The sequence below is a fragment of the Symphalangus syndactylus genome, chromosome 9 (genome assembly GCF_028878055.3).
Source record: "Symphalangus syndactylus isolate Jambi chromosome 9, NHGRI_mSymSyn1-v2.1_pri, whole genome shotgun sequence".
NCBI classification, from domain to species: Eukaryota; Metazoa; Chordata; class Mammalia; order Primates; family Hylobatidae; genus Symphalangus; species Symphalangus syndactylus.
Window position 1 is genome coordinate 67,725,531 of NC_072431.2, and position 17,444 is coordinate 67,742,974.

Consider the following 17,444-nt stretch of genomic DNA (forward strand, 5'->3'; position numbering starts at 1 on the left):
GTTTTTAAATCCAATCGAATTTAGCAGTGGGGAGTTGTCTTAAGTGTCTTCTTTTCCACTGAACACATTATTTTCCTCAATTTGTCATCTCTGATTACTGACTTACACATTGTGTTCTGCGCCGATCCATCCTTTCAGCTCATGCAGACATTTTGTATACATTTTCATTTTAATTACCACCCCCCAACTCTGCCCCATGTTCATATGGAAATAGAGGAGCCAGGTGTTGGATACATGAGCCGGTAACTAAGGCAGGATGCATACCTGGACTTAGTAGAGTCCCCCAGGAAGCATGGACTCAATATGAAATGATGTGAGAAAGAGCAAACCAAGTCCAGACGGAAACGAGACAGGCATGACCAGGGGAGGCAGAGAGGCCTCACAGTTCTCATCACATGCACTGCTGTAAAAAGTAAGATGAGATACCTACAGCCAATTGGGTGACACGAGCAGGGATTGGATTTATTTGTATTTTTCATTGCCTTTCTTTGCAGGGTTGTCAGATTCTGAATAGTAATACCTTAATGTAGATTTGGTGGTTAAGTAAGATATATTTTATGGATTTTTTACACTTTTTCCCCTTTGTAGTTTATAGTACATTGTGAAGTTTGAAAGTAAAATTCTTTTCCTTTTCTTCTACACTCGGAAAATATTTATTCCCCCCTGTGTCTCAATAGTATGCATCATAAACTAATCCAGTTCAGTTTATTTACTTCCCTCTTGTTGCAGACCCATGAGCAATTGTAGCAACACGGGCATATAATGGGAGAGGTTTTTACTTTACAGTAGTATGAGCATGAGCTATTGCACTCTCCTTTCAGAGTGATAAGGAAGGAAGCTTCCATTTTCAGAATCACCCATTCAGAAGGGGTTGGGGGGCACTGAGCAGAGGAATTGGGGGCCATCTGACACTGATTAGCTCTGAATCACTAAGGAAGACATCCCAATCCATAGTTTAAAATGAATCAGCCTACACAGAAGAAATCCCTGGGAAGCAGAAAGAGTTTTAATCTCCTGGGCTGAACAGTGTGGAAGGCAGAATATTAGGAATTAGCAGAGGTGACAAGTAGGACAACCTCGGCCTGCCTCCCAGTGGCGAGCAACCTGTTGACTCCAGTTCTCCATCCTAGGACCCTTGCTTGACTGCCATGAGTAAGAGCAGTGGGCACCTGAGTCAAAATGCAGATCCCTCCAGTCTTCTCAGTAGCTGTCGTCTGCCCTGAGCGTTCTCCCAACCTTACCAGTTACCCAGACACTTGTTGGGAGCCCTCAGACTAACTAGCATGCTGGGACAATTTCTACCGTGTCTTCATTCTCTCTCATCATGGGTATGTTGAGCAAGGCCTCCTAACTCTGTGCTGGGTACAAATTCCAAGATGTGGACAAATTCTCAGATGTGAATTCTATCTACAAGAAACCAGGTGAGTTCAGAAGGCATGGCTCGGGGCATACAGGAAGATTTATCATCACAAACAGATAATAAAGTGTTGTCTCCAGACACATCTGTTATTTATACTGCTGCTGTGGCATGGACAAAGGCAAGCAAGACAGAGTCCTTGTATAGTCAAATTTAAAGCCAAATTGAGGTGGTGGGTCCTCCATACAGAGAAAATAAACAAAAAAACAAACCATGGCCAGGTGCAGTGGCTCATGCCTCTAATCCCAGCACTTTGGAAGGCCAAGGTGGGAGAGTCACTTGAGGCCAGGAGTCAGAGATCAGCCTGAGCAAGATAATGAGACCCTGTCTCTACAAAATTAAAAATTAGCGCAGCACGGTGGCACATGCCTGTAGTCCCAGTACTCAGGAGGCTGCTGCAGGATGACCCCATGAGCCTAGTAGTTGGAGGCTGCAGTGAGCTCTGATTGTGCCACTGCACTCTAGCCTGGGCAACAGAGCAAGACGCCATCTCAACAAAACAAAACATGCTTCTGCACCAGTAAGACATCATTTTTATAGTCATAGGCAAAACAGTAGTCCTCTTAAAACTGGAAATTACAATTTAACGTGTCAAAATGACATAATTGGGATGCCTGCTATTTTATGTTTCAAGAAATTGAAGCCCTCACTGTTAAGGGTTTGATCACATCTTAAGGCTGGCAAGGTCTTAGAACATTTTGCTGGATTCAGGATTGACTTTATAATCTACCAAGAATATCCATGTGGCTGGGTGCAGTGGCTCACGCCTATAATCCCAGCACTTTGGGAGGCAGAGACAGGAGGATCACTTGAGGCCAGGAGTTCAAGACCAGCCTGGGAAACATGGCAAAACACCATCTCTAGAAAAAAATTCTTTAAAAAATTAGCCAGATGTGTTGGTGCACACCTGTGGTCCCAGCTACTCCCAACTACTTGAGAGGCTGAGGTAGGAGGATCACTTGAGCCCAGCAGGTCGAGGCTGTAGTGAGCTGTGATGGCACCACTGCACTCCAGCCTGGGTGATAGAGCAAGACCCTATCTCAGAAAAAAGAAAAAGAAAAAGAAACACCCTTATTAGGAGACCCAAGCTATCCACTGTCCAGGTTCTGACCCTGTCTGGAGGGATTCTTTGCAGTAGGTCCTCTGTAAAGATGTCGTTCCTGGCCGGGCGCAGTGGCTCACGCCTGTAATCCCAGCACTTTGGGAGGCCAAGGCGGGCGGATCACGAGGTCAGGAGATCGAGACCATCCTGGCTAACACGGTGAAACCCTGTCTCTACTAAAAATACAAAAAATTAGCCGGGCGTGGTGGCGGGCGCCTGTAGTCCCAGCTACTCAGGAGGCTGAGGCAGGAGAATGGCGTGAACCCGGGAGGCGGAGCTTGCAGTGAGCAGAGATCGCACCACTGCACTCCAGCCTGGGCGACAGAGCAAGACAGCGTCTCAAAAAAAAAATAAAAAGATGTCGTTCCCTAGTAGAGGTGGTACAAACCACTGTCCCCACTTTATGGGACTGGTGTCATTTTGATGTTCATGTGGTTATTTTCATTATTGTGGGGATCCCCACTGGGAGAACCCAGTAGAAGGCAAGGCTATGGCCATTGTCGCCCTAATAAAATATACTTTTATTTTGTTGGTCTCCACAGTAATCAAAAGAAGTGTGTCATCTGTAATCATAATAGACAACAAATATATCCTCCTTACTAAATGCCAGGCACTGTTACTGACGAAGGCCCCAAGAGGTGTGGCTCCTTTTATCTCACTTTATAGATAAGGAAACTGAGGCAGGGAGAGTGAAGAGATTTACCCAAGCTGTCCTGGCTCAGAAATGGCAGAGCCATGATTATAAACCTGATGCTGGCTCCGGGTCCCAGCTCCAAACCTCTACCCTGAAGAACAAGTAGAAACTTGGATTTTCAGAGCTTGCAGAACCTTTAGAACTTGAAAAGAATGCAGCCTTCCATAGTTTCAGAAATTAGCCAGGCATGGTGACATCCTTCTCGAGGCTAGTTGGAGTTATCACCCTCCTTCAGTCACCTAGTGATCTTTTAAAACTACATCATCCGTAACGGAAGATTCGAGGAAATTCTGGTTAAGACTTCCTCTTCCTTTAAACCACCTCAAGAAGCACACAGCACATGCGCTGTTAGAGAGTGCCTGAACTTCATTATATTTAGGAGGGGGAGCACAATGAAATTAATGAACTTTCTCTGTATAAAATGCTTAACAGAAGACTAGAATTTGTAAGAAATATTTTGCTAAAATATATTTAGCTTAAATCTGGTAATTTGTGATATAAATTGAATCCCGTCTCAGATTATAATCTTTAAGAATTTGCAAGTATAGGCCAGACAGAGTGGTTCATGCCTGTAATCTCAGTACTTTGGGAGGTCAAGGTGGGAGAATCACTTGAGGCCAGGAATTTAGGACCAGCCTGGTCAGTATAGCGAGACCTTGTCTGTACAAAAAATAAAAATTAGTTGGGCGTGGTGGTACACACCTGTAGTCCCAGCTACTTGGAAGGCTGAGGCAGGAGGATCGCTTTAGCCCAGGAGTTCCAGGTTATAGTCAGCTATGATTGTGCCACTGCACTCCAGCTTGGGTGACAAAGTGAGACCTTGTCTCTTAAATAAATTAATAAATTAATAAGAATTTGAAAGTATAGATTGACTTACAAGAATTTCCCTTTGTTTTTAAACCTAGTTTAAATCTTTAGATGTATTTTTGAGATTTGAGGAAGAAGGCTCCATATTTTAATTTAGCTTTACTTTTTTTTTTTTTTTTTTAACTGATTAATCATAAACTTGGCTAAGATCTTTGGGCATATATTAAAAATTATTTCTGAAATCATTAATCTAACGCCAGAGTGGAAATTGAGTCCACATTCTTGCTCTCTGCTATTAGAAAGGGTTGCCACTTTCTAAGACTTGTTCTCCTTAGATTGGGTTCAGAGGCTAAAGGTGATGTTAAGAAGCCATTAGTGTTTAGTATGTTAATCCACCTCCATGTAACAGAAAAGATAGCTTCCAGCCTTTGACTTGGCATCTTTATATTAAAACTCCAATAAAAGGAAATTAAATTTCTCAAGGAGAAAAAAAAAAACAATCTTCCTGATTATTGAAAGTCAGCCCTCTGACCTGGATTCAGTCCCTAATATATGGATTATCGAATTTAGTCTTCTTTCTTCCTTCTTCCTACTTCTGACGCTGTTGTGTACCTGGTCCCCTCCAATTTTGACATTCATTCCCATCCCTGCTTCCAGAAAGCATAGGGAATAGAGCAGTTTGGAAACCAGTCAGAAATGGGCTCATTCGTGGGTCTGGAGAGGGGTTGAGAAATGGAGCAGGTCCCAATGGGTGGTGCTCTGCAACCGGGCCAGCCAGGGGATCCTGGGGAGCAGGACTGGAGGTGGCCACAGTGGTCAGAGGCTTGGCTTTTGGCATTCCCAGGTTCCTCTTGAGAGATCATCAAAAGATCGGGACACATGCAGATCTGGCTGAGGCTGTCATCTGAGGCCTAATCCCTGGTAACCATTGATGACAATTTTTTTTTTTTTTTTGAAACAAAGTCTTACTCTGTTGCCCAGGCTGGAGTGCAGTGGCATGGCATGATCTCAGCTCACTGCAACCTCCACCTCCCAGGTTCAAGTGATTCACCTGCCTCAGCCTCCCAAGTAGCTGGGGTTACAGGTGTGCACCTCTACACATTTTATTAGTAGAGACAGGGTTTCGCCATGTTGGCCAGGCTGGTCTCGAACTCCTGACCTCAAGTGATCCACCTGCCTCAGCCTCCCAAAGTGCTGGGATTACAGATGTGAGCCACTGCACCCAGACTGATGACAATCTAATGCAAGGCATGATAAAGGTCAGAAGTGCCACCTGATGAAAGCACCCTGGAGGGCCAAGTGGTTTCAGCTGGTCAGCTAAGCTGCCATGCCATCGTGCTCTCAGTTTACCCTGTAGGGGATGGAGCAGGAGCTCAGGCAGTTTCTTCCCTGTAACACCGATTTTGCTAGAACAACAAGATAAGAAAACTGTTCCATTTTGATTGTTCCAAAAGAAACAACCTTTTAATGTCTTCTCTAGAACATTTCATGTCCACCTTTGAGCTATCCTGGTATTGTATAAACAGCTTCAGAATGAATGCCGCCTCGCTGGAGGACCACAGCTGGGTTTTGTGACATCTTTTAAGCAACTGGAAAATCCATCTCCAAACCTGTACCTTCTGAGATGCCTTTTCTTTTGACTTCTCAGGAGGCAGTGGTAGAGAAAAATCACTGTTACCTATCTTTTTAAAAAGACTTGTATATAAACACCACATTGTGCTACCAGTTTGGGGGAGGGGGTGACGAAGCTAGAGAGAGAAGGCTTCTTATTTCCAAACTTAGAGGCTAGAGGAGGGGGAAGTATGCCATACAGCAAGCACCCCCCACCTTTTTTTTTTTTTTCACTTGAGAGGCTTTTCAAGAGTGCCATGAAATCAAATAGTGATAGATATGCAACTTCAAAGAGGCAAGGAATGGCCATCATTACTTTAAACCAGTCTGCATGTCATTCATATGTGGTGTGCATCTCTCCCAACCCCTGTTCTCTTCCTCTCTTCCTCAGCCACACTCCAGGTAACGGTGGCACTGAGAGGGGACTTGGAACTGAACTTTTCCTCTCACCCCACCCTGGTGTGCCCACTGTACCCCACAGCCCTACCAGTTGCAACCTAGGCCTTGCTTGCCCTTTTTCTCGTACTAGGAAAATTGCAGCAGCTTTTCCTCTGCACCAAGGAGGGACCTTGTCAAGCTGCAGGTGTGGAATTAAAACTCCAGATGTTTTTCAGAGGGTTTCCTCGCCCCGGGTGTGTTCTGGTGGGAGTGGGTTGCTCAGGGGAATCTGCTGAGTGCCTCATTTCTGGCCATTCAGTCCCCCACACCCTCTGGGGGCACTGCACTGTGCTCTAGGGGATACAGACACGATACATGTTAGGATGATAGACATAACTGCTGCCCATGTAGCGAGGCTTTGCCATTGCTTTCATCATTTCCCTACATTCGGTGAATGCCAGGGGAAGCAACAGGCTCCACTTTTGTGGATGCAGGGTGTGCACGTGTCAGAGGGTGTGAGAGTTGGGAGGAGAGGATTTGTAAGTGGCCAGTTCATGCTCTTAAGTTATTCATCAAACCGAACACACTGCGATCAGTCGGCTGTGGTGGGGAAGGAGGTTAGGTGAAGACCTTTGTGTTCTGAGACCCAGACCGTGATCCCCGTCTCCATTTTCCACAATGCAGTGATTATTTCGTATTGAGCGCCTACTATGTGCCAGGCCTTTTACATACATGACTTTCCCACTGAGCCCTCACAACCGCCCAGAGAGCCTGCTCTTTGCAGATGTGACTGGCTTGGTGGCAATTCAACCCCAGGCTGCGGGCCTAGTGGCCTTTCCCTGCCATGGCGCAATCTTGGAAGCGGCAACTGCGGGGAGGGCGAGGAGCGGTGCAGTTTCCGCCGCGCCCGCCCGCAGGGAAGGCAGCCGGGGGGACCCGAGGGCTCGAGCCGCGGGGGGGAGCAACAGCTGTCGATGTCGCGCCCGGGGACCGCGCCTCCGCTAGGCCGACCCGGCGCCGGGGCCGAGAGGAGGGGCGGCGAGGGGCGGGGCGCGCGGGGCGGGACGGAGGAGGGGCGGTGGCACCGGCGGCTCGGGCTCGGCGCGCCGAGGAAGTCCCGCTCCGAGAGCTGCGAGCGTCTGGAGGAGGCGCGCTCGGCGCAGTCGGGGAGCGAAGTCCGGAGCAAGGGGCCCCCGCGCCGCCGCCGCCGCCGCCCCCTCCTGCCACAGTCCAGCCAGGGAGCCCGCGGCGGCCGCCGATGGAGTTCACTTGAGCTGTGAACCGGCGGGAGAGGCAGGCGCCCGCGAGCCGAGCGCGGGCCGGAGCCCAACCAGCCCCGGGCGCTCACCCGCCAGCCCGCAACCTCCGGCCAGAGGCGCCGCCGCCCCGCGCCCTCCGTTGCAACGCCTCCCGGGCCGCGCGCCGGCGAGATCCGCACAAAATCCAGACTCCCGGAGCGGCTCCCTCCAGCACCGCGGCGGGCCCAGGACCAGGCAGCCCGCGGCGCGGCTGGAGAGGCGGGACCGGCTGTCGGGGAGCCCCGGGCGGCCGCCGGGGAGAAGCCGCCGCGCGCTCTCCTCCTCCTCCCTCTCCCTCCTCCCTCCCTCCGCACATGGTCTCCTTTGTCCTGTCGCCGCCGCCGCCGCCTCGCTCTTAGCTCCGCGCGCCGCGGCGGCGGCTCGGGCCGCTCCTCTCCGCCTCGCCCTCCCGCCGGCCGGCCCGGGACGCGCCTCGCTAGCCCCCGCCGCGCCAGCCCGGCCCCGCGCGCCGCAGGAGCGGCCGGGAGACAGCAGCGAGCGCGGGCCGGGCGATCTCTGCGGGCGCGCTCCTCCCGCCGCCCGGGGCCTCGGCCGCGCTGGATGTGTGCGCGCGGCGCCGGCTCTCCGCCGCCCCGAAGCTGTTGCCCGGTTCGGATCTGGTTCGGCGCCTCCGCTCTCGGACTTTGGCGAGGAAGGAGCCCAGAGACTTGTGGACAGAGCCCGGTCGGGAGTTGGGCGTTTTCTCTTCGTGTGTTTTGGTGGTTTCCCCCCTGGTCTTTGATGATCGCCCTTCGGAAGCCCTGCTAAGGAACCAAACCATGAACTTGGGGCTGACCGGACCGCTTAACCCTTTGCGACCAGGTAATGCAGCCCCCGGGGCGCGGCTCGCTCGCCTACCGCCCGCGGTCGGAAGGGAGGCGGCCGGGTCGGGGGTCTTTTGTTGCGGCGGCCGGGCCGGCGGGCATGGGTGGCAGGGGCGGGCTTCTCGCGTCTGGCGCGCCCAAGCGCCCCTTCGCCACCCCTCCTCCCTTCCTTCCTCCCCCCTCTGCGGCCCTGTCGCCGGCCTTTGTACTTTCCTTTCTCGGCCGGCTGGGCTCAGCCAGAGCTGCGCGGTCGCGCCCGGGAGGGCCTGGCGTTCGCCGCCGAGCTCCGATGTGAGGAGGGGGCCGGGGCCTGCGTCCGCTTGAGCTGGGGGCCCTAGCGTGGCGCTGCCCGCTCCTGGGGTCGCGCTTCCCCCGCGCGGAGGTCGGGATCCCGGCCTGCACGCGGTGCCAAGGGAAGCGAAAGGAGATCTGGGCTCGGGTTCGGCAGCGGGAGAAAGAACTCGCGCTTAAGTTTCCGGGAGGTTTCCGTTTTGTTGTTCGAAAGCCCCCCTTCCCGCCTGTGCGGGTGCGGAGGGTGGCCCCCGGGGTCTGCGTCCGAAGGGAGTGAGGGTGGACCTGGAGCAGCAACCTCTGGGTCCCACCCCGTCTGCACGCACGGCTTTTATAAGTTTTCCTTATTCTCCGCGTTCCCGCCTCCCATCTGTTTCACTTACTTAACTTTCCTTTAAACGCCAACTACGGCTTCTAGCAATATTTTTTTTACATCCAAAAAAAAAACAAAAAACAAAAAAAAAAACGCATTCCCCCTTCCCTTAAATAAAAAGCAGCCAAAAGAGAGCTTTGGTTTTCTGTCAGTTTTAGATTCAACCACTTCGTGCCCCTACCCTCCAAAACCGAGCGAGGGGATGAAAGGAAGTGAGTAAAATCTTCAAGTCTGTAGCGGGTTGAGGTGCCCCCGTGTTAGAGAGAAGGAAGAGCTCAATTCGTCGGCTCATTCTGGGCTCGCCGCTTTTCCATTTGAATAATAAGTTTTTTAAAAAAGCCAGGAAAATGGTCCAGGTAATAGAAGGAAATGCAGACTATTTTCTGAAAGCAACGAAAATGATAAACATCCCCAAGATTCAGACCCAAGGAACCAAATCATTTGTACAAATGCCCTAAAACCCTAAGTAGAAGGAAAGTTCATTGAGGAAAAGCAAAGGGTACTCGTGTCGTTTCCCCTGAAGATTTTGGCGAAGAAGCTCTCTTCTGACTTGTTAGGACAGTGGCCGGCCACAGTTGTAAACACCTGGATAGGAGAGAGAAGGGATCCAGAATGTTTTCACGGTCAGCCAGGGCCCCATTGCAGTCGTCATCTTTTGGGTGTTTTTCTGGGGAGGCCTTTCTGAGACACCCCCTTTCCCAGTTGCAAGAGGCATGGTGTCCAGCCCTGTGACTTGTATCAGGCAAGTAAGGGCTTAGAAAGCTTTTAGTCGAAGATACACTCCTAAGCCTCTCTGAATATCCGGGCAGACTTACTTCCTTAATAACTTACTGGTCGGCATCATCATAATGACATCCTCAAGTTTGGTTCAGACATGAGGATCACGTAAGTGTCTATTCGAGAATCCCATGTGGAGCTGACAAAGGTGGCAGAAGCAAAAGGCCTGTTCACCCACAGCTTCTGTCCTTTTCACTCGAACACACACACACACACACACACACACACACCAACTACAAATAAAAACTTGGTCAGGAACCATTTACTTTCCCTGTTTATGCTTTTTGCATTCAGAGACAGTAATTTGTTTTTATATTTCTTGGGGCCAATTAGACTCACTTTAATAGGTAATCCCAGAATTTTCAAAGGTTATGTCAGTTTGGTAAAACACTTTACTAAACAGCCTTTTTTCCCTCTTATATCAGTTCATTAATTTTGTAAGCCATGAATTTAACATGAATTTACATTCAAAAAGAATTCCAACCCGTTCTAAGAAACGCTTTTTCATGAAAGGATGGTGAAATACACATATCTCGAGTTTGTAGCTGGGAAACTCACATTCCTAGAAATCTCACTTAATATTTCAGTATAGCATCATCATGTAATTTTTGGCTTTATAACTCACTATTCTTGATCTAGGTATAACTTGTTTCTCTCCCATTAACATTTTTTTTGGCAGTTTGTTTTTATGAAAAGGCACTGTTATATATAGTTTAAGATGTCAGGAAGGCCCTCTGTACTTTTCATTATTCCTGCAAAATAGGAAAAAATCTATCTAGGGTTTATGTTAAACTGCATGTATAAGTGTATGCACTTCAATGTTCGTTTTGCACATACATTCATTTGTTTCTGGATTGGTTAATCATATGGACACCCCCATAAAAGAAATGTTAGAATTAAAATAAAGCGAAAAACAGTCTTAATAAAAATATTTTGTCTTTCTATATCACTTGCATTGAGAACTAGAACATGTCCCCCAGATGTACACAGGAATATTTCATCTTTGCCAGTATTACATAGAAAGACTAAATTGAATATCCTCTTTGTCCCTAAAAGCTAGCCCCAGAGTCAAAATATCCTGCACTTCAGAATTCCCCCTCCCTCTATTTCCTATATTTCCTTTTTCCATATTTATTCAACATTCTAGGCTTTTGCTTTCTCAGAATATGCATCTCTGTGTATCAAGAGTGAAAGATGAGTGATTTCTCACGAGGGTTATGTAGTGAAAACAGCACAAATATAGCTTGGCCATTATAACTTTAAATACAGATATATCCTCACATTATGTAGTGGAGATGCTTAATTTTTAATTTTTCAAGTTGTAGAAATATTCAGTGCTGAAACATTACAGCATTTTCCTTCAAACCGACTTCCATGTTTATTTTCCAGAACATTAATGTATAATTTAAATTGGCTTTAGTTTTACTGTTTAAACAGGCTTATTTCACCTTCCTCAAGCCACTGTAATAATTAGCAGACATGTTCTCTAGAAAATGGAAAGGAAATAATGCTGGTGGCATGCATAGTGGTCGGATTTTTGGGCAGGCCGGCTTGCGTCTTTTTGAACACCAAGGTCATCTGGTTACTGCAAGGGACAGGGATCTTGGAGTCATCAGATGAATCTTAAAAAAAAATTAATTTCTGGCAGTGTTGGCTTACACTTTTTAGTGAGGAAAAGCTTAGCATTAAATAATAGGCATTTCTGATTTGTGAAAGAAAATTGAAAAATTGGCATGTCTGCAAATACCACGAAAAACATACCATTTCCAAAATAATGATCTGTCAACGAAATTGCAAAATCATTATGTGAATGAGCTGAATTGCTTTGTGTATCATCTCATAAAAATATGTTTTGCACAGATAATGTGTCTAATAAGGACACATTTTTAAAATCAGATTTTTTTTCCCCCCCAGCAAATAGCTGCACTGCAGGTCTCTCTCAAGCAGTCAACTAGCACCACCTTATGGATGATTTGGGGACATTGCTGCTTCCCTGCTAGGCTTTTGTAAAATGTAGTCAGCTGATTTAAAATAATGGGAATGTTGATGGTGATGACAATATTGATGACAATAATAATAATGCTTTTTTCCCCCTTCTTGTTTTTCAGGCATCAGATGCCAGCTCTGAAAAACTCTTCAACACTGTTATTGTAAACAAAGGTAAGACCCATTCATTCTCCTGAGTAATAGCTTATTTTTATGTTAGTTTCATTGTCATTGCCTAGGAAGAAAGAAGAGCCAGAGTGATCTTTCTCTTATAATTCCGAAGCTACTGTTGATGTTTCGTGTTTTTGCTTGAGATGGAAGTCTGCATACTTTGTGATGCATTAACAACCAGTTTATTTTAAAAGAATACATTGAGTCCCTATTTAAATTGATTTGACTAATCACTACTACTATGTGACTTTAATATAGAAAGCTGTACTAGAGAAGAATAGTTCTCAAAATGCCTGAACTTTATTGTTACTTATCAACTACCCAGCAGTAGGAGAAATATAAATAGCTGATGTGCGTTGCAGACTCTAGTAATCAGTGGATGTTTAGAATTCACAGTATTATGGTCATAAACCAAGCCTTACTATGCTGTGGGCTTTCTGTAAAGTTAATAAACGAGTGAGAGGGCAGAATTTAAATATGCACTATCCCATTAATTTCTTCCAAACCACAATCTAGAGTAAGAGAGGCTAATGATATAGCAGTACATTAAGGGAAAACTAACCTTAAATCATTGCCAATAGGTTTCTGCGCAGTTTTCATTTGTTAGCAGTATTGTTGGAAATAAGGAAATTTAGGGGAGTCTCTAATCACTGGCTCTGAAAGGTGTGTAATTTGAAAGGTACAAACCATATAAATTATTTAATCTTCCCCTTTCCACTGTCGAGCCTGATTTAGGTGCTGGCATAATAATTGCTAAGTAAAGATGTGCTTTCTGTGATAATCTCTTTCTGGGTTACATGGACGACACTTGGTAGCACTTGAACAGACTTGGGCCTTCATAAAGTGAAATTTGAGACCATTTCAACCTTCTGTAGTTGCCTTGGCTAGCATTTTTGCTAGCTGGTTAGTAAGACATTTCCAAGTGCAGTTATTTTGAGCTCCGAGATTATTTTAGAATTTGAACCAATTGCAGTTTTAAATAGTACATTATGTTTAGAGTTCCCTTGAGGTGTATGTGATTGCTGTTACTCCCAGAATTACTGTCATATTGAATTTTATATTTTTTTATTGCATAATGGAGTACTCCAGTTTTATATTTCATCATATTTTTTGATGGACTGAAAGTTTGTATAAATATGTTATCCATAATGCTAAAAGCCCAATAAAAGAAGATGTGTGCCATTCATAGCATACAGTGCTCGTGTGTAAAAATGCACAATTGTCTACCACTTGGCGTTTCCTTGTGAGAAAGGAGGGTGATGGGAGAAGGAGACTGGGATAGAGGGCAGGTCACCAAAGGCAGGGCTTCTTCGTTTCTTCGGCCCCCCAGGACCTCTGCCATCCCCCAGGACCTCTGCCACATGTGACTGCATCTGTCTTCTGCTGATTTGCTACTAAAAGCTTTGGAATGTATTTCCCCTTTCTGGGATCAGGCCCTAGAATAAGAGTTGGCTCCAAGACCTGCACTCTGGCCGCCACTGCCCTGAAAGACGGTCTTCAGGGCGGATGAACAGCTCGCCTCTGCTTCTTCCCTCTGGTTCTTTCCCCCCTTTTTTTTCCTTTTCCAATCAAACGTTTCCCACATTCTTATTTTTGTTTACTTACAGAGTGTGATTTGTGGCATCTATTTGGTTGTGAATAGCCCTCCCCCTGACAGGGTGCCTTTCTTCTGAGCTGCTTTTCTGGGGGTGATTTAGTTGCCTTGAAAGGATTAAGGTTTCTTTGTGTACACTAAAATCAACATAGGCTTTTTCTAAGCTTTGCTTGGGAAACCATACACAAATAAGCATTTTAGTTGATGGCAGATTATTCCTTTGCCCCTTATTTCCATCAAAATGGCCTTTCTTTTCTCCTCCAGAGTTTCCCCTTAATGCCTTATGCTAATTCCTGTTGGTAACATGAATGACAAGAGACAGAATCAGTGCGAATCCAGGTGGTGCAAAGTAGACCGACTGGTATCCCGCACCCCCTTCTTCCCTGGGGAGAAAGAGATTAAGGGGGGTGCAGAGGGGGAAAGCATCGGGGACAGTTTTGTTAAGGGGATTAGTATTCAAACTGCTAAATATCAGGAAAACAACTTCAAAAAGGGATTCATTGTGTAGCGATAATGTCAATAATTGCTTCAGGACAGGTGCAGGGTCTCGTTATAGGCTTGTGGTTTTGGGTCTGTTTTTACTCCGGGTAGTGGCAGTGTTTACAGGATGGATGGCTGACAAGGCCTTCAAGGAACTGTCAGCTTCATGCACATCAAGTTCAAGTTTTCCTCCAAGGCGGCCTGCCTGCCTGAGAGTCAGGTCTCCTGTCTTTGTCCAGTATCTTTAGCCAAGAGCAATAAAAAGCATCATAAGAAAGGGCAAATTTACACCAGGTAACAAACACAACTGGGGAAATCTTCAAAGCCCCAGCTTACGGGACAATCTAACCGGAGTGCAGGGGAGCTGACACGTGTATCCCTCCACCTCCAGATGTTTAAGTTACACATCACCTCTCCCTCAAGAGACTGGCAGTATTCTGGCCTTAGAGGAGCGTGGCTTTAAGCTGCTGGTGAGATTGTGCTGCTGAGCCTGGTGGCAGGCAGATTTGGTCCATAAAATTTCACCGTGGGAGGGCAGTGCTAATCTCACAAGCTGATCGTGGTGGGGGTTGTGGGGGCGCAGCCCTGATGTTGGGCTGCACAGCATGGAGATGAAGCTCAGGCAGAGGCAGCAGGGGCCGTGGCTCGAGGCCCATCAGTCAGCTTGTGAGCTCGAATAAGTCATTTACCCTCTTTAGGTCAAGATTTTCAATCATGACAAAACCTATTCCAGGGCCAACATCTCTGGTGGGGATAAAACAATTAATTGGGAAGGGGTAGGGGTTGAAAGAGAGTGGATACAGTGAGTGTATTTTATATCACTTTTGTTGATCGATTTTATTTTGACTTTCCCTGTGTTGTAGATGCCATCCAGTTTCATAGAGATTTTTGTGTTTAGGTGTTCCGAATGGTCGTTTTCTTCTGATGCCTTTTATTTCCTGCTTTAAAACAAGTTAATCAAACAACAAGTGCTTGCATGTACACACAACATGCCCAGTGAGGACTGAGCATTTCGAAAGGGGTGTGGCATTGAGCAGGGCTTAGCGTTGTAGACACAAAAAACAGTGTAACTTTAATCAAGGTCATGGTTGCCGTATTTAATCTTTATGTGTTTAAATGTTTACAGGATGTTCATGTGAATTTTATGAATCCTTCTGTCTTTGTGACTCAACCATCTGCCAAAGAAAAAATTAATTTTCCCAGTGAGACAGAGGCACAGAGAGAGACTAACTTAGCATCCCTATTTAGTTGATTGAAATGCTATAGGAGCAACAGGACCCGTACCCCAAATTCTGGGGTATTTATTCTTCTATAAAGGAACTTTCAGTCTATTCAACATGGCCAGTATTTATTATCCTCTCTTGCCTACTGTAGATCTTTGCTGGTGTCACCAGTTTAGTCTGTAGACAAAAGTGCAAAAAATGAGTTATTTGCTGCACAAAATTATCCTGCCAAGATAACGCATCTTTCCTAAAACTCTTGGATTGCTCCAGAGCAGAGCTGCTTGAGGAGGAAAGAAGGGAAGCCTGTTTGGGAGAACACTAGTCAGGTGTCAGGAGTTCTGCGGAGCCCTCTGTTTATAGGATGCCAGTCCTGGCGTGTGGCGATGGTCTAGGCTGGGGAAAGAGAAAAATCCCTGAATCGCTGTCCCTTCTTGGTTCAGAGCCCTCCTTCCCAGGATTTAGCCTGTAACCAAGACAAGTCATAGATAGACGATGACAAGTCAAGACAACTCATAGACAGACGGTGAGAGGGGCACCATGGTATATTTTACCCCGTGACTTTCTCATCCCTTCTCTTTCCTTCAACTTTGTCTCAAATTGCAGAACTGGGCACTCCTGAGGAAAAGCCTCCTGAGTGAGCCATCAGGGAGCTGTGCCCAGCTAAATGGGCATTTCTGAATGCTTTCCTCCAGCGGGGAATGAGGCCCCTCATTCTGCTGCTTTCTACTGTGGGCACCCAGTGTCTCCTGAAATGTGAACAGCAACAGAGCAGCTGCTCACCCTCATAGGCAGGACCCCACCTCACCTCCATCAGCCTGGGAGACTCTGGTGGACACTCACTCACCAAGAAGAGCACCAGATGCAACGCTCTGGCCACCTGGAGCCCTGTCTGACCAGGACTGCCTTTCCTCTCCCAGGCCCCACCAGGCCTATTAGTGGAACACACCCGGCCTCTTCTTGGGGTTGGTTTTGCACTGAGAATTTCCAGTGGAACACAGATGAGGTTGGAGCCTTTAGGTTAGTGAAGCCTTTGGATATTTTTGGCGGTACAGTTCTATCAGCATTGTAGAAAGAAGACCTAGCTTAACAATTGTCTGAAATCTGAGGAGATGAGGTAAGAAACAAGTTACCCAGCGATACTGCTGGCTTAGTAACCAGGTATCTAATAAATTCTTCAATGGCGACCATATGACCTTATTCTTTAGGTTTAGACACAAGGGATTTCCTTGGTTTGGTGATAAAAAGGTAAGAGTTATATTACCATCAAGGTCACCATTGACTTTTAAGAAAAACCCATTCCCGCCGAGCATGGTCACTCACGCCTGTAATCCCAGAACTTTCGGGAGGCTGAGGCAGGAGGATTGCTTGAGCTCAGGAGGTCAAAACCAGCCTGGGCAATATAGCAAGACCTCATCTCTACTAAAATTCCAAAAACCTAGCTGGGGTTGGTAGCATGTGTTTGTAGTCTCAGCTACTTGGGAGGGTGAGGTGAGAGGATCACTTGAGCCCTGGAGGTCGAGGCTGCGGTGAGCCTTGATTGTGCCACTATAGCCTGGGCGACAGAGTGAGACACCATTTCAAAAAAAAAGAAAGCCCTTTCCATAAAATAATTCTATGCATGAAAATAATGCAGTTGACTGTGGTATAGCTTTCTTAAGAAAAAAATTTGGTTTACAGTGTAAAATCCCTTTATAATGAACATATGGAGACCATTTTACAATTCCTCTTAGGGTCTTGGGTTTAGTCATAGGGAGGACATGATGTAAAGTGCATTCCCGATGTGCACAAGAGCAAACTGCCCGTTTCAGTCTCTGTAAATTAGTTTTGTTTTTGTCATGCCTTAAATTCCACATAAGGGAGAGATAGACCATCACTCATTTATTTTTCTCCCTCTGGACCTTCTTTGTACTATTTCAGAGCATTTTCTTCAGTTTTTAGGAGATAGAGATGTCTGGCAAGTTAAGTAGTATTTAAGGGTAATTGGTGCTTGATGCAAGAGACAAAGGAGTTATGAGTAGTTCAGTCCCTCCTCCTACTCCATACTGCAAATAGCATGCAATCAGCTCCTTTTGTTATGGAAATTGACCTTCCTATAGAAGCCTACTCTTGGAGAATTTGTTGTATAGAATCATCCCTTGAGCATTCTTGGAAACAGATGCCTTGTACTGTTAGTGTGAAACCACCAGTAACAGTCAAAAAATATTCCATGTTGCATGAAAGTGTTTGTCTCCCGAAAATTTTCCAGTAGTTGCTGTGGCCAAACTGATCTTTTGCCAAACTTGTGAATGCGTGTGGTGGTGAATCCTGGGATACTGGATCCCATCACTGGAATTGTGAACCGGGTGAAAGATAACAGGCATTCGAAGTGATCTTGATGATGCCTTTTGGGTAGAACTTTGACAGCTGCCACTTTTCCAT

General features: G+C 46.5%; 1 protein-coding gene across 9 annotated transcripts in view; it reads left to right on the top strand.

Annotated features, from left to right (window-relative positions):
- AUTS2 (activator of transcription and developmental regulator AUTS2) overlaps window positions 1-17,444 on the top strand; it is a 1,235,532-nt gene that overhangs the window by 1,129,414 nt on the left and 88,674 nt on the right. For all 9 annotated transcript variants that reach the window (XM_055292935.2, XM_055292938.2, XM_055292933.2 and 6 more), the window contains exon 6: window positions 11,681-11,732. In XM_055292935.2, the coding sequence (XP_055148910.1) occupies window positions 11,681-11,732 (52 nt within the window). The remainder of the gene's footprint in view (window positions 1-11,680; window positions 11,733-17,444) is intronic.